General features: G+C 31.1%; 1 protein-coding gene across 1 annotated transcript in view; it reads right to left on the bottom strand.

The window, feature by feature from the left end:
• Positions 1-27,299, bottom strand: part of LOC128389701 (uncharacterized) — a 181,276-nt gene extending 153,977 nt beyond the window's left edge. Inside the window, exon 1 of the mRNA XM_053349327.1 lies at positions 26,751-27,299. Within this exon, the coding sequence (XP_053205302.1) occupies positions 26,751-26,895 (145 nt within the window). The 5' untranslated portion in view covers positions 26,896-27,299. The remainder of the gene's footprint in view (positions 1-26,750) is intronic.
• Positions 27,300-27,302: the final 3 nt, after the last annotated feature.

The raw sequence follows: 27,302 nt of genomic DNA, 5'->3' as shown, positions 1-27,302 counted from the left end.
TTTATTAATAATATCATATGGTTATTGTATGTTGGAGTTTTTTCATATTCATAACATGGAATAGATAATATTGTTATCGTAAAGGTTTCAGATTAGCTTTGTTTTATGTGTTAACCCCATCAACATGTAAATTCATTTTCGGATATAATATACAATGTTTAATATAAAAGCTCGAAAGGAATGAGACTGAATTATGATGATGAGGATGTGGATGATTTTACCTCCCATACAAAATTTATCTCTCTCATTCATCTCTAAATCATCATCAGCATCATTTTGATGATTCTCTTTTAATTGTCGACTGATGATAATAGTTTGGGTTTCTTTCTATCATTTCTCATCTTCAGATCATCTTCTTTTTTTCTCATTATTCTTTTTCTTTCCGCTATCGTTACATATTATATATACTCTCTCTCTTTTTTCTTAGCCATTTAATCTCATCATTTTAACCAAATAACCATGATGATGATAAGTAGAATGATAAGAATGTTAATGAACCATGCGTCATGATAGTATTGAGAGAGAGAAAGAGAGGAAACAGATGAACCCATGTTCCATAATCAGATTATCACAATTATCGGTTGTGGATTGTTGTTGTTTTCATTATTCTGATTAAGTTCATTGTCACTGATAAAATGATCAGAGGCTTTTACTTTGTCTTAGACGAACATTTATTCATCTGAAAATTGATTCTTCTTCTACTTCTTGAATTTCGTCTCATTCAATTCGTCTGAGCAATTTAATCTCAAGGCGTGGGTTAGGGGCTGAAATTGAGATAATAAACATTATGTAGACAATTACGTTGAAACGTTTTTCATGTGTTCCATGATGTTGATGATTATGGATAAGCTAAATTGTGTTCATTATTAGTTCTCTATCTACTCATCGCTCTCTCTCTCTCTCTCTCTCTCTCTCTCTCTCTCTCTCTCTCTCTCTCTCTCTCTCGTCACAGGAAAACTAATCAGTCGATCAGCAATTAAAGTTTATCTAGCATTTGATTAAACTGAAAACTAATTTATCGTGAAAACTAAGTAAGTAAATGTTACCAAAACACAATAACACTGATTAATTAGGACACACACATGTTTCAACAATTCCAATCAACCATGTAAACTAATCATCGCTAATTAGTTAACCAACCAATCATTGGATGAAAAATAATAACAGAATGAGCTTTGGTACAACAAATCTTAACATCTCCAACTTAATCTGATTCATTTAATTGTCACCCTATTTACTTGATGTTAATCATGTTTAGATTATTAATATTTCTTTTCTACTTGTGATATGTGATAATAATAATTTCCTTTTCTGTTTGTTCACAAAACTTAATATTTTGTTTCTTTTTTCCTTTTACTCAATCAGAATCATTAGAAGCTTTATGCTTACGTGCTAAGGTTTCATATCATGAACAAGAAAATATCTTTTCTTTTTTATCTCTTTTCACTCTTCATTCCAATGAATATATTCATCTGAATAACATGATGCTTGTTCAGATATTGAGCGCTCTCTCTTTTTTTCTCTATCATTTTCTTTGTAATTATTCGCATGAATTGGAATCTATTGAACCAGGATAACAAGAAATCTTGATATCGAATCGAACACATATAAGTTTAACAAAAGTGTATGAATAATAAAAACAAAAGAAACGAATATATTTAAGCTTAGAAAGCTGCGAAATCAGTACACCTTCAGATAATCGAGAAGAAATAAAGTTTCACATAGTTCTGAACTTTGAACTTTAGAACGATTATATTATTTATAATAATCATATTTCGTAGAACACAAAAAGCAAAAGATTGTCTTTCGATAAATAAATTTGGAAAGGATATTTTCTCATTTACTCGCCTTAACTTTTTGAAAAGTTTTCTAAGCTTTGTAAACGTAATCATGTAAATTCAGTAGAGTTTTAAAAGTAATAGGACTCAAAAATCTCTAAGTTTTTGGAGTTTTTACATAAATAGAGATCGAATGTTTAACTTTTACCAATTTACTACCGGAAATAAGAGAGAGAGAGAGAGAGTTTAGCTCTTAATTGATATGGAAATTTTTTTTCGTTCTTGGTAAAATCTGAGTTCCAACAAACTCATTATTGATATTTGAATAGCTCTAAATGAGAATAGTCATTTAGCTAGCTGTGGCAACAGAATATATAACTAACACTCAGAGAAAATCACAGGAACCTTTGACCTCAGCAAACCTTTGAATATGTAACGTTTTATTCTGGCAGAGTTTAGTTGCTTAAGTTGATGAGAGGCAAAAACAGGAAATCCTTTGGTTTTTTCTTTACATTCACCTTAAACCTATGGTAATGTAAGAATTTTCTTCGTAACAATGATGCTGATGCTCGTTATTGACCAATTGACTGAAAATGGACGATACAATTTCTAAAAGGTTACAGGAAAGAGTAACAATCAAGTGAATGTGAGAGATGAGGATAACAAGGATGAGGCTTTGGTTGTATTACTAGGGAATGAGGTGTAGCATACAAATGAGATTGGTTACATTGGCTGGAAGGTCGAACTGTAAAGACGTAAAGAGAAGCTCTAAAAATTTGTTACCTATTATGGTCCAATGGTTTCAATAGAATCACATGGAGATTTAGAGAATGAGAGGAATAAGATTGAAAAACGAATGGAAGGAAAAACACAAAGGAGCTTTTTAGATCAGAGACGCGGAAAAAGTTTCATCCATAAAAATGAACAGAGTCTAAAATAAACATTTAAATTCTTCTCATCAGCTGAATTCGTCTTCTTCGCGATTTGGATTGAACTTGTTGAAAAAACTTTTCACTTTTATCTGATTTTCTCAAAATTATTCAATCGAATCTCACCTTTCCTCTAACTCTGTAATCTTGGTAATTCACTTAGAATTACTCAGATATTTTCCTTTTTATTTCTCTATTTCATATTTGGTAAACTAATCGATTTGATTGCTTTAGCATTTGCTCTAATTCCATGTTAGATTATTAATCATGATTGCTAATGATTCCCAGTGTAGAAGTCATTATCTTTGAGATTGTTATTCTGAGTCTTCACTTTTTGTGTTCTTTTATATTTTCTGTTTCTCTCTATACTGATTGTGATATTGATAATCATGATAGCAAATTTCATAAATGAGTAGTAACTGAATTTGATTTAACTTTTTTTTCAGAATAAAGAATCGTTTTAATTCAGTTATTGTTTGATGAACAAAAATGTTATCCAGTGTTTTGGCTCTAGTCCAAACTCAACTTGATTATCGTTAAGATCATTCAATGGGATAGTTGTAAAAGTGATTCTACTCCAAAGTTTTCAGGCAAATGAACACAATTAGAAATTTCGAGTGAAATAACGTGGGACGAAAGGAGTAAATTGATGATGGAAAGTCTAAGAGGCAAGAGGAGTGGAATGAACGATTTACAGAATTGAAGTGAATTCTTGGTAGATCATTAATCAACCAGGAACTGATTGAGACTATAATTGCCCTGGCGATTAGAAAAATTCTAGATAACCATGGTTGGTAGATAATATTAGTTGATAAAAATGCTTCAATCTGGATCAAAATTAATTGCTTAAAAGTGATATGATTACCATTGGGCTCAGAATATCAAAATTAAAAGGCAAAAGAGGAGGTTACGCAGCTAAGAATACACTGTCTAGATGAATCCTGAAAATGTGCGGTGAAAAAAGTTTCCATCACTTTTAAGCATTTAACGATTCTGTTGGATCTACTCAACTCAATTAAACAATATTAACCATTGAAAAACTTGGGAAATCATGCTGATGATAATTATAGTGATAAAATTGGATAAACTAACCTTTCAGAATATTAAACTTATGGATAAGTATTATAATTTAATGATAATGTTCATTGAAGATGATGATATTTCTAAGAAGGTCAAATCCATGTAACATGATGAAATTATATTCACTTTTCTTGGTGAATCTTAAATAATAACATGTAGCATTATTATTATCATTCTCACTATTTAATAATAGGAAGGGAAGGTTGTTGAGTTTGTTTAATATTAATTATATATAACTAATATCATGGAATGAATAATGAATCTTTTTTCTCTTTGGCTCTCAAGAGTTTTACCTTTAGAACATTTAAGCATTTTACTTTCGATAATTCCCAATTCTTATGGAAAGATAAGAAAAAGCAAATTATTCCTGCAAACATAAATACACACACATCATGGAGATAATTCCTATTCTTTTGTAAACTTTGGAATAAAACTTTTATTCCAATTGATTATTTTCCACTCACTACCCCAGATAATTCACTCCCTGATATCATTGTCATGATAATTCAATAATAATATTGAATCATCAAAATATGTTCTTCCTTTTTTCTTGCTCCACTATTTTTCAAACTTTCTTTTCTTTTTTTTCGGGTTAAAATGTTAAGTTGACAGGGAAAGATTGATTCCTCTCAATGTCACCTTATTCATTCTGATTCATTATCAGATTTAGTTTTTCTTATTCTTTCTCTCTCTCTCTCTCTCTCTCTCTCTCTCTCTCTCTCTCTCTATTTCTTGCTTTCATACAACAAGTTCATATTCTTTGATTTCCATGATGTTCTGTGTGAACTATTTTGTTATCAAAGTTTTTTTTTCATTCTACTTTCACTAGTGATAGTAGGTGAAGTTTTCTCTTTTAATTTTATGTATTCACAAATAACGATTAAAGATTTCACTTCCTGATTCAATTCCTGTAACTTGTTTTCCTTTTCCTCTTCTCTCTATTTCTTTATTCATTTTTATTCGGTGATTTTGAAACTATTCAAGTTTCACAGGGGGAAACGAGAGAAAGAGAGAGAAAATTATTCTTATCCATTCACAATCTTGCTTTTTTCTTCTCACTGTACACTTATTTTCTGTAACATTGAACATGAATGAATATCCTTTGAATGAATGAATCGATGGGATGAATGAATGACTGAGGATAGAAAAGCGGATAAAGAAAAGTCGAAAAGCATATCCTGAAATAATCATCACTGAATAAGCTAAAGATAAAGTTCATATTCGATAAAAATCAGAATCTTTTTACTTCTCAAACTTATCTGATTCTAAAATTGTTGTTTACCTCAAAGGGTGCATTGTGTTTACAGTCAATTTTCAGAGCTTTTCTAGGGAGGGTGATCCTCTTTTCTCAGAACTTTTTGCTTCAAGATATCGTCAGTGTACATTCAGAATCAGATTGAAACCTTGATCTGATTCAGTATTTTCCTTTGTATTCCGATGATTATTCTGTTGGAAACTTGAATTCAGTTTAGATAAAAATCTGTTTAAAGTGAAAACTACAGTTCAAGCTGATAGTAAAAAAAGAGCATTTTTTCTGAAAATTGTGGGTGTATTTGTATTCGATTTCATGGAGAAAAAAGTAGAAATGAATAGTCTGATTTGTCTCAAATGTTTCAGGGAGAAAAAAATTCTCATACTTAATGAAACTCTAATGATAAAAGGAGAATATAAAGATTCTCATGTATTTACCATGAGAAAATTGTGAAAACTAATGAAAATAAAAAGGTAAATCCAATGAAAGTTAATTCGGTTATTCAAACAAGCTCTTATTAGTCATTGAATCAACATTTGATTGTAATGAAAACATTGTATTAATAATAACAAGAGAGGAAAATTTGAGTTTATCATGAAATCCAAAATAAGAAATTGACTTTAAATGAGAAATCTTGAAATTCTGCCAAAAGTTTTACCCATGTCTCCATTATTTTCCCTCAAGAAATAAACATGAACCTTTTTTCCAACTAACAAAATGAGAATAACTATCAAACAATTATCATGTCTTTGACTTTGAATTTGTCGACATAAATAATGTTAAGTTCATGATAACTCATCGCAAGGTCACCGAGTATGAATTTAGTTCGTAATCACAATATGAAGGCTAAAAAAATCAATGAAAAAACATTGAGTCGAGAAAAAAGCACACTAATTGTCTCTCCCTCTCTCTCTGTATGTAATTCATCAAAAAAGACAAACTGAATCTAAAATCTCATGAGCTTTTCCATGAGTCTAAATCAGTTTACATGAATAATATAATAGCTATTATCTGGTACCAAAGATATTATCATTATTATTATTAACTTTTAGATGATTAATACAAATATACAAAAAAAATTTCTTGCTCTCTTGTCTCATGAAACCTCATGGTTATCATTATATGATTATAATTAATTTCACTTGAGACAAATACAAAATCCCAGGATAAATTGAAACGATAAGAATTTAATTTGTACAATAATTACATTAATTTTAATACTAATTGTTACCATTATCATTTTACACTAATGATCATAGAAAGTTAACCCTTTATTTGGAAAGTAGGTAGCATTTTAAAGGTAAGCAGATTAGGAAACAGGTAAAGTTTCAATTAATCATACACAGGGGAATGAGTTAAGGTAAAAGTTTTCACCATGTTAGGAAAGGGGAAAAATCCTGGATGATATCAGTTAATATAATGTACACAGTAACAACTATGAGTAGGTTCATTTGATTGGGAGTTTATCATGTGAAGTAAAAAACATATTCAATCATGAGTAGATTTTCAATACGAGCAGTTTGATCAACAGTTTTCTGTTTTTTTGTGCTAATAAATTGATTTCAAGAAATGAAAAATTTATGCAAATTTACATGATAACAATTCGTTCAACCTTTTTTTTTTTTCTCTCCTCTCCATTTACACAAATTGAATTCATTCATTTAGAAACTTTAATTATTGAGGTAATTTTTTTCTTCTACCTTTTTATTTTTATCTCCCTTGGAAATGAAGCCAATCATCAATACTACAGAATCATCATCATATATTCATATTGTTTGAATTGATGGTTTCATTATCATCAACATATAACATATTATCATGTGTTACTGAATAATTCTGAATGATTATAATGCTAAGGATTGATACTGAATACATAATAAGGATATGTATACTATTAGCTGATAATGAAAGTAGATTAATGAAAATGTAAATTCTGATAACTTAGCATCATGAGAATCTGAATATCTCTCTCTCATCACCTCCCACTTTATCTTATATTATAATATCATGGTGTCCAATTAATTTAACTTAATACAAATGACCTAAATTAGGAGGAGGGTTAAAATGCTAAGACCTGATTTAGCTGATTAAAAGTAACTGTAAATTGTTAAACTCTGGTAAACGGATTCATTATCTTCAGAGGATTTTCTTTATATACAAAAATAAATGTGATAATGTTATTAAATTAAATGAGCTTGTGTACTTGTTACCTGTAACTTAATCATTTTGATTAAGTGTATCAATAAAATGATTATAATAATAATCATGATAATAGATGAAACTTTATCCAATTGAATGCTATACGAAATGTTTTTATCTATTCTCATAATAGTTGTGTATTCACAACTGAATCTATTATTATCAACATTATCAATTTCTGTATTTCATACAATATCTCAACACTTAATCATCAAGAATATCATAATTATAATGATAACTATTAATATTATCGATGATAAATGCTATCGAGTTGCTCAGATTTCAATTTGATTTTTTTATTTTTCTGCATCACTTTTAGTTGTGATTAACATCATCGTAATTGTTATCATTATTGTCATCTGATCATCAAAATTACCTCTGATTATCAAGTATAAATATAGATTATTAATATAGGGTATTTCACCAAGTTTCCAACAAGTTTTCTTGAATAGATTTCTAATGATGATAATTATTATATAAAGGATAATGGAAAGAGGGGAAAATGGTGAAAAAATTAGATTTCAGTTTCATCCATTTTTCTGTAGAAATGATCTGTTGGTATTGGTTGAAAGGGACTCAAAAACACTATTCGTTACTGTTGCATTTTCTTTAGTTTATTTCAGCATTTCAAAAACTACTGATAAACATTTAACTCTCAGGAGACGTTCTTGATAGTAAACCGGAAAAGCCTGGAAGGAGATGATGTGTATTAGGATGATGATGATGATGATTATTATTTGGGTTGTAACCAATCAAATAAAATTGATAATAATAAGTAGTAAGTATATAAGTAGCCTAGAATTATTGGTTATCGAAGAGTAAAAGAAAAAAGTTCATAATTTGAAGGAAAGAAAAATGAATCAAATGAAATGAGGTTAAAAGTGAAGAAAAGAAGTTACAAGGAAAATCATTTGACATTGAGAGTAAATATTATCTTCGATAAATTTTCGTTTTCTCTCTCTCTCTCTCTCTCTCTCTCTCTCTCTCTCTCTCTCTCATATATCTATCTATTTCTCTTCCTAGTCTTCTTGTTGACGCCAATCGTGATTTCACTTCCTCATCTTGTTTTCTCTTTACATCCAGAACTCTGTTGCTTTTTCTGTGTTGCTGGTTGAAAGCCTTTTTGACTAATAACCAGGATTACTCATGTACTTTTTTAGATATTTGTTGTTGAACATGATTCTTTGGAATTAGTTCTCAGTAAAGTTACATATGTATCCTCTCATGAAGATGGACTGAGAGATGGTTAAATAAAATGGAAGATGAGTGAAAAAAAAGTAAAAAGAAGAAGCTGAAATCTATGGTTTCTTATATTGATATTTTTCCTCTTCTTTTTCTTGTCATCGTTATGTTGTTGTTGTTGTTGTTGTTGTTGATTTTGTGTAAAGAGACAAAATGAAATATCAGATGAAATTGATGTCGATGATACGAATGATATATAAACTAACGGTAAATGTTATTGACTATATATTGTCTAGTTTTACTTTTATTTTTTTTCCTGAGATAATGTTGATCATCATGATGAACATTATATTGAGAGGGAAAATTGAATAACGCCTAAAGGGTTACTATGAGGAAAGAGACAGTAGAAGAAGAATATGATTCTAGAGAAATGAAAAAAGTAAGAGAAGATAATGTGAAGAAGAAAAGGAAGACGAAGAAAGATAAGGGGGGAAAAGAAAAGCAGAAAACTTATTTACTGTTGCAAAGATTTGTATGATAATGTTTAAAGAAAAGAGATGAAATGAGAAAATAATACATGAAGATGATGTTGAAAAGAAAGACAGAATAAAGAAATAAATGGAAATGGATATATAAGTTATGATAAATAGTAATAATCACATTTGAAATCGATATTCAGTTGAGAATAATGTGAATATTTATCCCTCTTATCAGAATTCAAGGGTTAAATGTTTCTTGAAGAGAGAACTTGATTTTCAAATAAGTCAATGTATTCATATTAATGGTTAAGGTGTAACATTTTCTTATCCTTTTCATATCTTTTCACTCATCTATTGTCTTACATCATTCAGTTGGAATTGAACTCTTGGCTCTCTCTCTCTCTCATATATCTATCTATTCTCTTCCTAGTCTTCTTGTTGACGCCAATCGTGATTTCACTTCCTCATCTTGTTTTCTCTTTACATCCAGAACTCTGTTGCTTTTTCTGTGTTGCTGGTTGAAAGCCTTTTTGACTAATAACCAGGATTACTCATGTACTTTTTTAGATATTTGTTGTTGAACATGATTCTTTGGAATTAGTTCTCAGTAAAGTTACATATGTATCCTCTCATGAAGATGGACTGAGAGATGGTTAAATAAAATGGAAGATGAGTGAAAAAAAAGTAAAAAGAAGAAGCTGAAATCTATGGTTTCTTATATTGATATTTTTCCTCTTCTTTTTCTTGTCATCGTTATGTTGTTGTTGTTGATTTTGTGTAAAGAGACAAAATGAAATATCAGATGAAATTGATGTCGATGATACGAATGATATATAAACTAACGGTAAATGTTATTGACTATATATTGTCTAGTTTTACTTTTATTTTTTTTCTTTCCTGAGATAATGTTGATCATCATGATGAACATTATATTGAGAGGGAAAATTGAATAACGCCTAAAGGGTTACTATGAGGAAAGAGACAGTAGAAGAAGAATATGATTCTAGAGAAATGAAAAAAGTAAGAGAAGATAATGTGAAGAAGAAAAGGAAGACGAAGAAAGATAAGGGGGGAAAAGAAAAGCAGAAAACTTATTTACTGTTGCAAAGATTTGTATGATAATGTTTAAAGAAAAGAGATGAAATGAGAAAATAATACATGAAGATGATGTTGAAAAGAAAGACAGAATAAAGAAATAAATGGAAATGGATATATATAAGTTATGATAAATAGTAATAATCACATTTGAAATCGATATTCAGTTGAGAATAATGTGAATATTTATCCCTCTTATCAGAATTCAAGGGTTAAATGTTTCTTGAAGAGAGAACTTGATTTTCAAATAAGTCAATGTATTCATATTAATGGTTAAGGTGTAACATTTTTCTTATCCTTTTCATATCTTTTCACTCATCTATTGTCTTACATCATTCAGTTGGAATTGAACTCTTGGCTCTCTCTCTCTCTCTCTCTCTCTATCATTTCGTATCATCTTTCTTATCATCACCTTCATCTTCCACTTTTAATCATTCCTTTCCTTTTTCCACTTGTTTTCTCATCTTTGTGCTTTTAACTCAATTCCTGTAACTTGAATTTCACTCCCTGTTCATCAGATATTATTATTATTATCAGAACAATTTTCGCAATTCCAAGTAACTTGATTTCATTCATTCTTCTTTCAGATATTATATTAGGAATCTTTTTCCTGTATTCACTACTCCCTGATTCTCATATCATCATTATCGTCTTCTCTTTTACTCCGTCCTCCCTTTTCTCTCATGTGCTATATTATGATATTTTTCTTCTCATATCCAGACAATTTATTAATCTTATATATCGAAGAGAAAAAGTTGTATGTTTGTATTTATATTAAAAGAATGAAGTAAAAAGGATCATAATTCATATCATCAACTAATAACATAACAAATTGTTGACATGATAAGATATGGTTAATAATAATGCTGAACACATAGTTTCATGATGATGGTGATGATGATCAAAGATGAGAAATTCAATGAGTAAAGATTCAGACTGTAGACCAATAAGAGTGACAAAAATAGATTAAAGATAATCTCTTATCACAACATAAGTAATAATAATCAACTTGATCAAGAGTATTAATTGTTACAGTTATATTTTGTTTCCATATTATTGTCAACCAATACTAAACTTTCTCAATATGATTACATGTATATTTATTCATTCAATTGGATGTACATCTAACTGTAAATGAGATAATTTTGTATTACTTATTTTCTGACTGATGAGTGATGAAGATATTATTATATTATTGGTTCAGTGAGTATGAACCATTAAGTTAATGTTGATTACGGTGATTGTTAATTTTTGCCGAGGAATCACTGAGATTAAAGTGAATTGTAGAGGGGAAAAGGAAATGATACTGATGATTTACAGAACTAAGTGAAATCGATTACAATTAAAAGTTAATTGGGACTACAGAGTGATCAATGTAAATGAATTGGAGGTCTAAGTTTTTTGTTTTCCTTTTGAGGTTCAATTTTGCGCTCAATCATTTGAAATGATTAACCGATAAATTGGAAATTGGTTCGAGTTGAAATTATGTTATAAAAATAATTTGAATATGGAAGCGGAAATTTACTCAATATATTTTCCGCTTTCATTTGGAAAGGTTGATAAATTTTTCATAGATACTAATACATACATGGTGTACATGGTGAAACAGGAAAACTCAGGTAAATTTTCAGGGCGTGAATAGCATAATATACATATGATAATATTGACTGATAATATTTCATCTTACCCTCAGGCAGTAGAAATTTGTTATTGGCTCAATGATGGAAGCAAGATGTAAATACATTATATTTTCTCGTTCATTGGCATCGTAAGTTACCTGAGAAAGTGAACTTGTAAATATATCTTTTTTTGGCTCCAAAGAAAAGAAAAATAAAACTTTTCTCTGAACATTAAAGAAAAAGCATCTTTCGATACTATTATCATCATCGTAATACATATTCTGTCTGCATAGAAATTGTATTGTTATCATCATGAAGATAGAAAGTTTAAATTTCAGTTTAAATTGGAATCGTTTTTGTTTGTGAAAATTTTTCTGCTTCAAGTATATTCATAGTTTTCTCATGGTCTCTTTGGTTATACAGGAAAAGTGTACAAGTAGAAAGTACCAATCATTTTCACCCGAGGCTACAACTGGATCAGATGAAGATGATATAAGAAATCATCATGAGCCTAAATGAATTTCCATCAGAGTGATGATGATTAAAGGTAATATATATTAGTGATGGAGATGTTTATATAGTCTATATATTAATATATGTGAAGATGTAGATGATAAGTTGAATGAATAATAACCATGATAATGATGATGATGATGATGATGCGGATAATGATGATTAACAAGGAGGAAAAAAACAAAATGATAATCATTGCAATATAATTAAATAGTTTGACTATTCTGAGCCATGATAATCACATTATGTGACAGTATATCATCAATGCGGAAAAGGAAAAGGGAGACTGGGAGTTGTAATAGTTGGAGGAGGAGGAAAAAGATAAAAAATGATAAAAGGATAATTGTTTAACTAACTGGATATAATTTGGGTGAAAATCAGCTACTGATGAATCACAAGAATAGAGGGATAAAAAAAAGTCGGCACTGATTTCGGATAACTAGCTTAATATGGTGAGAGTTGAAAGGATGAAAAGTTTACCTCAATCTTTTTTTCCACCAATTGAAGTTTACATGGTGAATATAAATCACATTCTCTTTGGAACTAAATAAGTTACAGTGATTTGAAAAATGAATGAGAAAAAAAGCAAATGATATCTTCGTCTTTTTTTTGTTTTGTTTTGTTACTTTTTATATATTCAATTCTGATGAATTCTCGCCTGATATTAATGGTGTCTTTTTCTGTAAATAGGGTAAATTCTGTGAGTTTATGGATTTGGAATTGAGGAGAAAACTTTCTTATCCCTTTTTCTGTTTGTGAGAATATGGATGGTAAGGTGATAACGTTTAGAGAAAGTAAAATATTCTCAGCAGTCAATTTATTCCTATGATATTATTTCGATAATAATAATATTCTTGATACCATGGTTACTCTTTTTGATTTTAATGATCAGAGATAAGAAAATGGAGAGAAAAAAATCGTAAAAGAGAGAGATAGAGAGAGAAAGTATGGATAAGGATTGAATTCTAATCATGAATGAAAGTTTAAGTGAAGAAGAGAAAAAATGGAAAAAGAATTATCTTGACAACCATGTAATTGTGTTAAGAATCTTCGAATGGAATTTATCACTGACACACAGTGAAGGGTAGAAAATTGAGTTACCCGTTGGAACCATTTAACTTTATATTTGGATTACCTCAAGGCTTAAATTTATTTGTTTTATTAATTTTGTTCACAATTAACTTAATTACTCATTTAATTTTCACTTTGTTTAAGATTAACTATTGTTCACAATTGAAGTTGAAGATGTTAATCATCATCGTCTGACTGACAAATTAACTCTCTTGAGAAAATGGTTAATATTTATTTTAATCTAGACTAATGTCTACTAAGGAGACAATAGAAAATCGTTGTCTTTAGACAAATGGTTAATCGACCAATCAGATTAATTGTTCTCTTTAGAAAATTCAAATTTCGATTATTCGATTTTCGATATAAAAGATGATCGAATCAAATTACAATTAATTCCCATTTAATCTTCATACTGTTAACATTAATTAACAAGTTTTAATAAACCTTTAAGTTTATAATCTAATTTACCTTGTGAGTTAAATTAATATTAGTATTTTGGAAAGATCCTAAAAGAATTTGTAACAGACTGAATTTGTGAAAGGCAGTCTCTTCTTCTGAATCGATAACTTTAGTTATAAATCAGTTGGCTAATGCCGATAAGTTTTGTTCACTAAAGTGTTTACCTTGATCACCCTGAAGTTCACCTTTCACATGGCGACCCAGGCAGGATCTTTCTAAAAGAAATAGTTTATCTCCATGGTGGGAATTCAATCTCCTCAATCTTCACATCATTCTAGTGAAAATTTAAACTCTTCATTAAGCTCATTAATAACTATTGACTCTCAAGCAACAACTTTACCGTATGAGATGGAGGAAATTATTCCAAAAGTGTCTTCTCTTGAATACGAAGAAATTTCTGTGTATCTACTTGAACAAGGTGTGAGTACCAACCAAGTTTGGCTCAAAGAAAATCTGCGAGGTGATTAAAACCAATTTCTTAATTGTTGGTGAATCATTAAGTGATAATGACATTATTAATCTTCCTGTGTCTGAATTAAAAAGCCTTGAACTACCCTCGTGGGTAAGAGACTTAAGACAATTGGGTTTAATTGAAACAGAACTACAGTCTCTGGTCACCCAATTAGGACGAGATGAAGATTCAATATTTGGTGCAACTGAATCAGAATTACGTTCTCTAGAACTACCTCTTGGTACAATTCGTAAGTTATTGCATTTCAGTCAATCACGTATACCTCAAGATGAACCGAGTCTCTCTTCAAGACCAACCTCTCCAAGTCCTAATAACCAACGTCTCAATGAGAATTCAACCTCAACAATGAGTCAACCATTAGTAGAAGGATTCAAGGTCTTAGCAGAAAGTTTTGCAGCATCTTTAAACAAGGTTAATAAAAGAGATCCAATGGTAATTGAGTTCCAAAAGGGTGAAAACATGAAAGAATGGGTGAATAAAACAGTGAATAAACTTTCCTTAGAAGACATTGATGATTCAACCCGATTACGCTGTCTACGAAAAGGATTAGCTCACGAAATTTTCCATTTGGCTAATGCCATAGATAAGTCAATTACTGATTATCATTCGTACCTAAAAGCATTAAGAGAAAAAATCGATTTACCCTCGATTGGTGCTAATGCGATGTTCAGATTGAGATCTTATTCATATAACTTCGAAGTTGATCCAATGACCTTTTTCTCTGAAACGAGAAGACTATTGTCTGAAGCAAAGAAAAAGAGAATCGAAGATTCTGACTTCCTTTATGATGTTTTATCGTATTTACCTAAATACATTGTCGATGAAATCTTCAAGCTTGGAGCTCACGAAGATGAACATAAAATGTTAAATGTTCTAATGCGTCATTATTATGACCATCAACAGAAAGATAAAACAAAGGAACGATCGTCATCATCAACATCATCTTCTAAAAACAGTTATAAGACTCATGATGGTAAAGATAAATCTACAGATAAATCAAATGACTCAAAATCAACATGGAAAGAAAGAAGCAAATTGAAATGCTCATTTTGCCATAAACTTGGCCATACCGCTGATAAGTGTCGTAGTAAACGATCTGAAGATCAAGCTAAAGCTCACACACAGCAAAATACTTCCGTTAAGCCTAATCAACCTGTGGTTCAAACAGTAACAACAATTGAGGAACAACAGAAAAGTGAATCGAATTTTGCTATTTCTTATACCTTAAGGCAACCAACCAACACTCCAGTTTTAACTGATATGGGTGATATGGATATGGAAACAATGGCTCTCGTCAAGTTCAATTTCGAGTCTCCAGATAAATTTCCTTTAATTTCATATCGAGTTCTATTAGATACTGGAGCAACAACTTCAGTTATGGACGCTCGTATCGCTGAACGTTTTGGATGTCACATTGTTCATGGTCAAACTCCGTTACGTGGAATTGCTGGTAATTTACCAACAATTGGTTATGCTTATGCAGCTTTAAAGCACCCGGAAATGAATTCAACCAGAGTTTTAAAAATTTACTTGGTTAAAAACTTTGAACCAGTTTTCCTATTGGATAACACTTTCTTTCATTTATATTACATGAAAATGAACTCTGATGGTAATCAATATAAATTAACTGCAAAAGAAACTCCTGATGGAAAAGAGTTTTCTCCAGAATTTTACTTCAGATTTTGCAAAGATTTTGAAACTGATCACATTTTAACTCAAGCTAAGCAATTGACTCAAGAAGAAATTGCTAAGTCAATCATTGAACAATTACCAAATTGTTTCATTCCTGAAGAACAAATTGCAACTTCAAGGACAACAAGAGTTTTCAAATGCAAAGGTCCCGATGAAGATTTTCTGGTGAAAGCAGCTAAATTAAAGGTAATCTCTAAAGAGGATCCTAATACAACTAAACCATTCGTGGAAAAACTAAGGTCAAGAATCAATCCAGAATTATCTCAAGATAAGATTGATGAAATGGTTTCCGTTCTGTTAGAATTCGCTGACGTATTTTCACAACATCGTCGAGATATGGGTTTCGTATCTAAAGATATTTGTCCTGTTAGTATTGATATTGGTGATAACTTAATCCCTTATCAGAAACCGTACCCATGTACCAAAGAGAAACGAGCCGCCTTCGATAAAGTGATCAATGATCTTGTCGAAGCTGACATCATCGAACCTTCAACAGCTCAAGGAGGATCACCGGCTATTCTTGTCGATAGACCTGACGGATCATACCGTTTGGTAACAGATTTTCGTTCATTGAATCGAATTACTTCGGTACCGGCTTTTCCAATGCCTCGAATCAATGACTGTTTCGAAGTGGTAAGAGGTGGAAAATTTTTCAATCTCATTGATCTCTATCAAGGGTATCATCAAATTGAGTTACCTGTAGGTGAGAGAGAAAAAACCGTTTTTGTCGTTCCTGGAGGAAAATATCAGTATAAAAGGTTACCCATGGGACTATCTGGAGCCCCGTTCATTTTTCAGAATCTAATCAATCGAGTATTGGAAGGTTTACAATACGTGAATTGTTTAGGTTATTTTGACGATATTCCCGTTGTAGGAAAAACATGGCAAGAGTTAATTCAAATGACTCGAATTGTCTTAGAACGTCTTCGAAAGTACAACTTAAAAGTAAAAACCGAAAAATGCAAATTTGGTTACAGCGAAATTCTCTTACTTGGACACTTAGTCAATGGAGATGGAATCAAACCAGATCCTAATAAGGTAAAAGCATTGAAAGCACTACCTTATCCAAAGAACGTGAAACAATTACAGTCGATTTTAGGGTGTTACAATTATTTCTCAAGATACATCTCTAATTATTCACAAATCGCCGCTCCACTTTATCGCCTAATTTCTAAAGAAAGAAAATTTAAATTAATGTCTGAAGACCTTAAGGCATTAGATCATTTAAAAAATTCATTAGTCGAAACGACTCTTCTCGTACATTTCGATCCCGAATTAAGAAAGAAAATTGCAGTCGATGCATCCGATATTGCAGTCGGAGGGATATTATTACAAGAAGACCCAAAATCTGAGAATTATGATTCAAATCAACCAATAGATAAGGTAAAAGATTGGTTACCTTTATCTTTCTTTTCTCAAAAGTTACACAAGTACCAAAAATCTTACACTGTTTCCGAAAAGGAATGTTTAGCGATTCTAGTTGGCATCGATAAATTTAAACATTACCTTGATGGTCAAGAATTCGCAATAGAAACCGATCATCATGCACTATGTCAATTGACTAAAATCAACTTCAAGAATTCTCGTCTCCAGAGATGGTCAATTATGTTATCATCTTACAAATTCAAAGTGATTTACAAAGAGGGTGTAATTCATTCAGCTGATTGTTTCTCAAGAAATCCAAGTCAATGGGATCATCGATCAGTGAATATAAGTCGAGGAGATGAAGAAGAATTTTATGATCGCTATTGCTTAATCAATTATCTCCATTCAGATGATATTGAAAATTGTTCTGATGAAGAAGAAAAAGCATTCAATGTAATCAACTTTGGCCTGGATAATACATTTAATCAAATAACTGATCCAGTTATTTATGCTTTTAAAAGCGAAGTTAACCCTTGGAAGGAAAAGGTGAAACAATTTCAACAGAAAGATGAAGATTGTCAACGAATCATGAAACTATTACAACTTGGTGATCGACTTACAAGTCAAAAATATCTTCTTAAAGACGAATTAATCTATCGAATAGATAAACATTCTAATAGCAAAAGATTGATTATTGGTCGTGATCTTTTAAAAGAGATATTTTCTCAAGAACATTCAACACCAATTGGTGGACATTTTGGAAGTGAGAAAACATATTTACAAATCGCAAAGAGATTTTACATGAAATACCTTTTTGATGAAATCGTTCGATTATGTAAAAATTGTTCAACTTGCCATATAAACAAACCAAGTCCTCACATTTACGTTGATCCGAGTCCAAAACCAATACCAGAAGAAATATTATCCCGACTTGAATTGGATGTTCAAGGTCCGTTCACAATCAACAAGGTATCAAAAGTCATCTTTGTCATGGTCGATACTTTATCTCGATATGTTTTTGCCGAAGTTCATCCGAATCAACAAGCTAAAACTTGTATCAAGTTTTTGAAACATTTCATCAAGATTCACAGTTTACCGAAAGTGATCCAAACCGATCAAGGAACCAACTTTTTAAGTGATGAGTTTCAAGATTTCCTCAAGGAAAATGGTATAAAACATGAATCATCTAACCCTTATCATGCACAATCACAAGGAATAGTGGAACGAGCAAATCGAACCATCGCTGAACGATTAAGAACCTTAGTCTATGAACAAGGAACTAGTAACTTAAGTGAGAAATTAGATCAATCAGTCTTAGCGATAAATACTTCAGTACATAAGATAACTCGTTTTCAACCTTATTTTCTTGTTTATGGTAAGATTCCATTGAAACCTTTAGATAATCATTTAGATTTAGAACCTCAACCAAAATTCACCGTTGAACAAGCTCGAAAATTAGCTTATGCTAGACTTAAGTCACAAGAACAATATCAGATCAATAGATATCGAAGCTTACATTTCTTAAATCCGTATCACATTGGTGATTTTGTCTGGTTAAAAGATGAATCGATTCCTAGTAATATGAGTAAGAAATTAGGTCCTAAATATCATGGCCCATATCTTTGTGTTGGTCATAGAAAAGGTTCACTTTTACTCTTAAGAGAGGAAGATTTTCATTTGTTCTCAGTTAATGTTCAAAATACAAAACCATTTGTAGGTGAAATATCAGAGAAAATGAAGATGATAATGAATAAGTATTTCAATGAAGAACGAGATTGGTTAGATACAGAAATCGAAGGTCTTAGCGATTCAAATCAATTAGATCAAAACATTGAATTAGTTAATAACCAAAGTTCACAACTTGATGAAAATTTTCTCACCACTATTGACCTTCCCATTGCTGATGAAAATCATGTTGACCCTCAAATTGAAAATCAAATTCAATTAGCACAAATTAACACTGAAATTGAAACTTCGGAAAATGTTGATAAACAAACTAAAATTAATCAACAAACAATCAACTCAAGTCAAAAGAAACAAAGACAATCGGCTGACCGAGAAATAACAAAAGATAAACAAAACATTATCTTTGATGATATAAGTGATCAACCCTTAACAAGGCAAAAGCTAAAGCAATTAACCAAGGATCAAATTATTCATCGTGTTAATTGTTGTTATTTCTCACGACAACGAATCTCTAATGATTCAAAGCTCAAATTATTAACCAACAAATTGATTTACAAAGAAAACAAAACCAAGATTGTTTCTCAATTTTCAGTTTACATTTGTCTTCAAACTGATTCAAATCAAAGTTTCATCTTAATCGAGTTTAAACTCCAAGTTTCAATTGATCTAATCAACTTTTTACTTAAAGTGTTGATCATAATCATGACTGAAGAAAGTGATGAAATTCAGGAAATTCCTGCTACACCAGTTAATTCACCAAAACAATCAACACCAACAAGTGAAAGTGATTCTCAAGAATCAATTGATCTCAATAGTGTTTCTGCTTCGCTTAAGCGATCAAGACTTTGTTCAACACCCGATTCATCTAATGAAGGTTCACAATCATCATTGACTTCAGTTACGAAGAAGCTTCGACTTGATGATTCTGATTCATCGAATCCCGTTTCTCCTGAAAAAGATAATCAAAGCGGAAAAGTTCCAAGTGATGAATCGACACCAACCACAGCAAACACTTCTATTGACTCTAATCAACCAAGTTCAAGTGATTCATCAATTAACATTACTATCAATCAAGATGCTCTTAAGAACAATTCAACTCCATGTGAATATGTGAAACGACATCGTGTCTATCAACCAGTATCAGCGTTTCAATTACCTGAGTTGTCTAAACAACCTAAAGTTGATAAAGGTAAACAAAAGAAAGTAACTGAACCAACACCAACTCGTGTTAAAAGTTCTAATGAACCTGGTACATCTAAAGATACTTATTCAACTGTTATCGTTATGACCGATGATCAAGGAAATGAAATAAGTGAATATGATAGTGTAAATGATGTCTTCATGGACATTGAAGTTACTCCAACTGAGCCAGAGTTTAAGGTTCCTGAACAACCATCACCAAGTACATGGAAACGTCGACCGACTCAACTTCGTGATGTACCTAAAGGTAAATACCCAGGACCTGACGATTATGCTTGGCCATTACACGAGTATCCAGCTCCATTACCTGGTGAATTACCAGATTATCTCCAAAAGGAAAAATACTTCGAAATTCGTGAACAAGTCAAGGCTAAAGCCGATGAGTTTGAAAAGAAAAGAAAAATTTTCGATAACTTGATTAAAGAGAAAATTTATCTCAATCTTGTTCATGACCCTCAAGTGTTTGAAATAGACTTACCAACCATTTCTAGAGGTTTAACTAGAGCCAATGTTATTCAATCAGGAATAAATCGAATTCATAACACAATTAAATGTACATTGTGTGAACACATTTCACTCAACCCAAGACAATGTTTAGAGTGTAACAAATGGTATTGTTATTCGTGTGTTCAATGGCTCATCAATCTCATTAAGATTTTGAATCTTATTAAACCCGATTCCGAGGATAAATTCTTGTGTGTTATTCCCGGTTGTGCCGTTAAATACGCGCCTCAAGACGATTTCCCAAAATTTGGTCCAATTCCTGAAGATCAAACGACTCAAATTTACAACAGTTCAACTTTTATCTGTCGACGGAATCTCTGTAAGAAAGGATTTCCTCCTAAAGAGTTTCTATCTCACGAAATGAAATGTCGATATGGACTATTTGTTGAAGAGTTTGAGGTTCAACTTGGTGAAACTTTCGTTCCCGGACCAACTCGTCACGAATTGGCTAAAGCCCCAAGACGATTACAATCAGTTTTACCCTCTCATATACAAACAGCGATAACCCAACGAATTGTTTCTTATGATTCTCAAGAAGAAAGATGGGGTGGAATTCATGAGAAATGGGCTCAATATGATGTGATAAAAGAAAAGTCACCAAATGATCCATTACTTACACCAAACGCTATTAGAACTTACGCTAACATGGGAACATGTTATTGGTCAGTTTTAAAAAGAGTTTGTGATCCACACGCTCCAATATATGAAGGTGAACAATATCTCCAAGACCTTGGATTTGACCCAGTCATAGGTAAAAGAGCGGAGCCAGGTCAATATATAAGACCAGCGACCATCATAAGCAAATATACAGTACCCGCTTATCTCATAAGAGCTTCACCTGAATGGGCTAAACTTGCTAAAGGAAAACCAAGAGCACCTAAAGGTTTCACTAAAGTAAATGTATCTCCAGATAATGTCGCTAATGGACTTGCCTTTATTAGGATCGATCCATTCACCTTACTTGACGTAAACGAGAGAAACTTAGTGTTAACCTCAATTTGTGATGAATTTCCAAGTTTTCGTGGTGTTCCCGACGATAAATCATCAGTTTCCTCTTCATCATCAACCTCATCTTCATCCAAATCAAGACATCAGTCTGATTGGAAACAACAAAGAAAAGATGAGAAACAAAGAGAAGCAACTGAATTGTATCAACGTGTGACAAGGATTCAACTTCCTCCTTTAAGTGAAGCAATTTCCTCAAGGATTGAACAACAATCAAAACTTCATCCTAATCCTCTATTAACTTTCTGTGTTCACATGGCCTTTTGTCGTGTTAATGAAATTCGAGTTGAACGAAACGGTTACACCAATAAGCTAATGCCAAGACCAGTTTGGATCGTTATTGTAAATGGGTTTCAACAAATAGTTTACGAAACTCTAGTTAGACACAATAACATTAACTATATGGACTCACATTATCATGGTCTCAAGAAATCTGATATTAGATTGAGTAAAACTTTACCATCGATAAGAGATCAAGTGATCCAATATCTTGCTTGTGCTAAGGTAATTGTTGGCGCTGGAATAATTAACATGTTAAAATCAATTGGACTTGAGTCATGTGAAATTGAATTGCTAAAGCCAAAGATGAGAGAGATAACACAAATATTTTCTCCATTTAATGAAAGTGCTTGTTCATTAACTCTCATTGCCTTTTTGGTATTCGGAGGATACACTGTGGAAAATAAACCTCATTCACCTACCGTTGAGGCCATAATAGCGATGCAATTGTACATGTCCTATTGGAAAGAGATCGAAGAGAAAGTAGATCAAATAGGAGATGGAATACATTATGCGAATGTAACATCAACATGTAGCAATTCATTTGTCTCAAGGTTATTCAAAATCTATTCTGAAAGAGTTCAAACTCATGAAGCCGAATGGCCTGACAATTGGGCTTATTATGGTCCCGATAGATCAAGAGGCAAACCACAATTCAATCATCGTTGTTGTCAACCCGCATCTGAAATGCCTGTACCTCAGACAACACAATCTTTTGAGATTCATCTTGTAGATGAGAATATGGATACATCATTACCTCCGGTTAATGTTCATAGAGATCATCATAATTCAAGAGAAAGATCAAGAGACTTACATTTTACGGTTCAAGCCGATCGACCTCGAGCTATTCCAAGAGATCAAATCAAAATGGTCCAACCAAGGAGTCTTAATCAAGAACCACGGAAGTGAAGGGTAGAAAATTGAGTTACCCGTTGGAACCATTTAACTTTATATTTGGATTACCTCAAGGCTTAAATTTATTTGTTTTATTAATTTTGTTCACAATTAACTTAATTACTCATTTAATTTTCACTTTGTTTAAGATTAACTATTGTTCACAATTGAAGTTGAAGATGTTAATCATCATCGTCTGACTGACAAATTAACTCTCTTGAGAAAATGGTTAATATTTATTTTAATCTAGACTAATGTCTACTAAGGAGACAATAGAAAATCGTTGTCTTTAGACAAATGGTTAATCGACCAATCAGATTAATTGTTCTCTTTAGAAAATTCAAATTTCGATTATTCGATTTTCGATATAAAAGATGATCGAATCAAATTACAATTAATTCCATTTAATCTTCATACTGTTAACATTAATTAACAAGTTTTAATAAACCTTTAAGTTTATAATCTAATTTACCTTGTGAGTTAAATTAATATTAGTATTTTGGAAAGATCCTAAAAGAATTTGTAACAGACTGAATTTGTGAAAGGCAGTCTCTTCTTCTGAATCGATAACTTTAGTTATAAATCAGTTGGCTAATGCCGATAAGTTTTGTTCACTAAAGTGTTTACCTTGATCACCCTGAAGTTCACCTTTCAACAGTAAGGAAGATGAAAATTTCCTCCACGTTGTCCTCTCAAACTTATCATCAACATCATCATCATCTTATAATCTTGAGGATGATGATGATGATCTTGTAAAGGTAAACATCGATACTGTTGATAATAGTATTATGATTTTCATCTTGATCCTAATGATGATGTTGATGATTATTATCATTTTTATGATTATTATTATTATTATTACATTCCACAAGAGACTTGGTGATAATATTTGATGATGAAGACATTGTGATGTGGTTACTTTTTATTTTCATCATTCTCTATAACAATTTTCAAAGTTGTTTACTCTTTCTCACTTTCTTTCTTGGTCAATCATAATGATGGAAACGATGGACTTTTGATGCAATTTATTTGATTATTTTTCCAGAGATGTTGAAACTATTATTATTTGATAATATCTACAGATGATCCAAGAGTTTTCGCTGATATTTATCGTGGTAACTTCTTTCTCTTTCTCTCTCTCTCTTTCCTCTTTCATGATAATCATTATCTTACCCTGAACTTTGTCAGCTAACTCAAACTCATGGAAGATTTTACTTTTTTTCTCATCATCTAATAGGTTTTTTTGTTGCGTTGTTGTTACTTGTTTGTGTGGATGAAAAATTCTGGTTATGTAATATTTATCCGCTATTATTATTGATCTTCAAATTATCGGAACATGGCTCTCATAATGATGATGATCTCCATGATTTTTTGGATCATCATTATCATCAACTTGAAATCATTATGAGTGGTTGATGAAGATTCTTTTCGCTTTTTTATTATTCTGCTTGTTTTTCTGTCTTTTTTTCTGCCAAATTTTTCTTTATCGATGTGACACAGAAGATGACGAACAAAGTGAATTGCAATTTAAAACTAATTCAAGTTTCATTAGTGTGATGATGATGATACTGATGATTCGATGATGCTGATGATATTATAACGTTACTGATGAAAAGAGATGAGCTAACACATAAAGGATTACATTTGATTTAAAAGTATTTTTCACTTTCTTTCACCATTGCAAACAATACAACAAAATTATTGAATTGATTACTTTATGATTGTTCAGTTCAACAGAATTTCAATTGAATTTTCATCATCAGAACCATTATCATCTTCATCGTCACCATGAAAAGCATCATTATCATCTCTCTCTCTCTCTCTCTCTCTCTCTCTCTCTCTCTCTAACTTTATATTTGTAATAATCATTGGAACGCCAATTGATCTCAATCAATGTCACCGAGTGAGAGAAATAAGAGAAGAAGAAAAATGATGTTAATAGAAAGGGAAAGACAAATTGAGAAAGTGAGGGAGAGAGAGGGAGAGAGAAAGAGAGAGATAGAGATGATGAAGATGATGATAAAAAACGATGAGATGAGGGAAAAAAATACAAATAAACAAACAAACAGAAAACACTGTTAACTGTCAAATGAGTTTACTCAAGCTCACAAAATCCAATTTCTGATTACTTTTCAATCACGAAGGCTCAATGAAGTTTCACTCTGAGCTACTGTAACTCATACCTATGAGTTGTGTTGATCAAGAAGGATGGAGATGAAAGTGAGAACAATAATAATGATGTATCTATTTCATGATGGAACAGGGGAGAAATCAAATAAATCTGATAAGAGTGAAAGACAAGAAAGAAAAACTGTAACAATTTGATGAAATTCACAATCAACGATAAGATAATTATTCTCATGAATCAATCAATGTTCAATCAACACAGTAAATGCTACCCACTTATTCATATTAATATTTTAAATCGAGTATCAGTTTTCATTTTGACATTCGCTTGTCATGATGAATCATTTGACCCTAATTAACTTCAAGTGTATAAATCTTGACCTTTTTGAACACGAATTTGATCAATAAAAAATTGACCATTACTTTTGTGAAATTTAAGTAATCCCAAGTGAGATGTCACAAAAACAATTCAATCCGGAAAAGGAAATGATCATTTTGAAAAGGAAAACTTTTTACAAAGTTCAACATATAACATATTGTATCAGTTTTTATCTACTTTAAGATCATTGACCATCTAAATGACCACCAAGATATTTGATCGAAGAGGAATTGATGGAAATGATTAAGTGTCACCTTAACGATTAGGTTAATCCACAAGTTGATCTCAATCAGCATAATCTATTTCTCGAAGGCTTGTAAAACTTTCTGTATTTATATGAACCAATCAATCAAAATAGGAAATGACGAGAAAAAAGTTCCAACTTTTCATATTTTTTTTTCTATTGGAAAATTTTTGATATGAGAAAAAAAACAAATTTTGATTCCTCAATTTCTTTCCGATGTTTTTTTCTAACATTTCCAGTTCTCGATTTTTTTTGGTTATTTATTTAGATTCATAAAACTCACATCAATATGAATATAAACCTTGTTCAGATAGTTTCATGTCGCTATTTTTTCACCACATCTACTCATGTTTACTCATGAATCTGTTTACGTGTGTCCTTTGCAAATACAATAAAAATATATATCATATGAGTTTTTTCAGCTTGATAACTTTACTCTGTTATTATTACTTATTTGCTCATAGGTAAAGGTGAACTTCGTTGTTTGTTAAATATATTAATATACTGATGATATTTATGTGATGATGATATAAATCTGATCATCATCACGCAAAACAGAATATATTATTTATTAGAAGATGAGAGAGAGAGAGAGAGAGAGAGAGAATGAATGGGCTATGAACTAAATTCAGGAAATATCATGATTCCTGAATCATTACAATTTTTTCTCGTTGCCATTCAATCATAGTGAAGATAAAAAAAGTTCTGAGCCTCAGATGATATCCTACTTTTGTTCATGATGATGATACGGCGACAATCAATCAATTTGGATTGAAATTTTGTTTCATATTTTTTTATTTCCTACTCTCAGATTCTAGTAACATATTCACATAGTAAACAGATGATGATCCTCATCATTATCATCACCATGATGATCACTGATGTTGATTACAATCAATGAACTAAATGTAGAGTTTTTTTTTCATTTTTTTTTTCGCTTCTCCAGAATCAGATTAATCTTCATTATCATCATGAACTGGTAGTAGATTAGAGTTGATGAGTTGTTTCAGTGATTTATTGTTATCAATTGAAGCAGGAGTTTAAAATGCTGATAATCAAAGTAGATTGTGAGTATTTTGTTTTTTTTTTGCTTCTCATAATTGATTTAAAAACGATAATGATAATTAATTTTACAAATTAATTTACTCACATTATTTGATTGATTTCTTGTAACTAATTTGAACCTTTTTTTGCTATTCAATTGTTAAATTTAATGTATGAATTACTTGATAGATTTTGTATTTTACCTTGAAAATTTGATATCCAATTACCATGGTTGCGATTTGGCTGTTGTTCCAATGTTAAACAATTAACAGTAAACAATAAATTAAATCCAATTAATGAGAACACAATTAACTTTACATTATCCATGTTTGTGATTAATGTTGACATAGTTAATTGAAACGATCACAAGTACACACAGACACACTTTTATTAATTGTAACGTTAGCACTTTAGTTACCACATCTAAGTGAATTGTGGGTCAAATTTTGACCTTAATAGACGATTTTGTAACACTAATTCATTCACAAATATGAAGTACCATTGAGTTTAAATCGAGAGTATTAAATGGATGTAATTCCCGAGATTAAGAGGTAATCCTTTGATTCAATTATTCTAATAAAGTGAATATTTGAATTACACTTTTAGGTAAACAGACACACATACACTTCGAGTTCGCTTGATAAGAATAAAAGTTCAGAAAATGATCGATTGAAACATTGGCTCAACGGCGAAACTTTATCGCTTTTCTTTGACAACTTTTCTATTGACTATGAGGTTATTCAGTTTTTCTGAAA

Source organism: Panonychus citri, unplaced genomic scaffold (genome assembly GCF_014898815.1).
Source record: "Panonychus citri isolate SS breed McGregor unplaced genomic scaffold, ASM1489881v1 Contig00110, whole genome shotgun sequence".
In the NCBI taxonomy this organism is placed as follows: Eukaryota; Metazoa; Arthropoda; class Arachnida; order Trombidiformes; family Tetranychidae; genus Panonychus; species Panonychus citri.
Note: the sequence above shows the minus strand (reverse complement) of the source record. Positions and strands in the feature narration are given on the sequence as shown.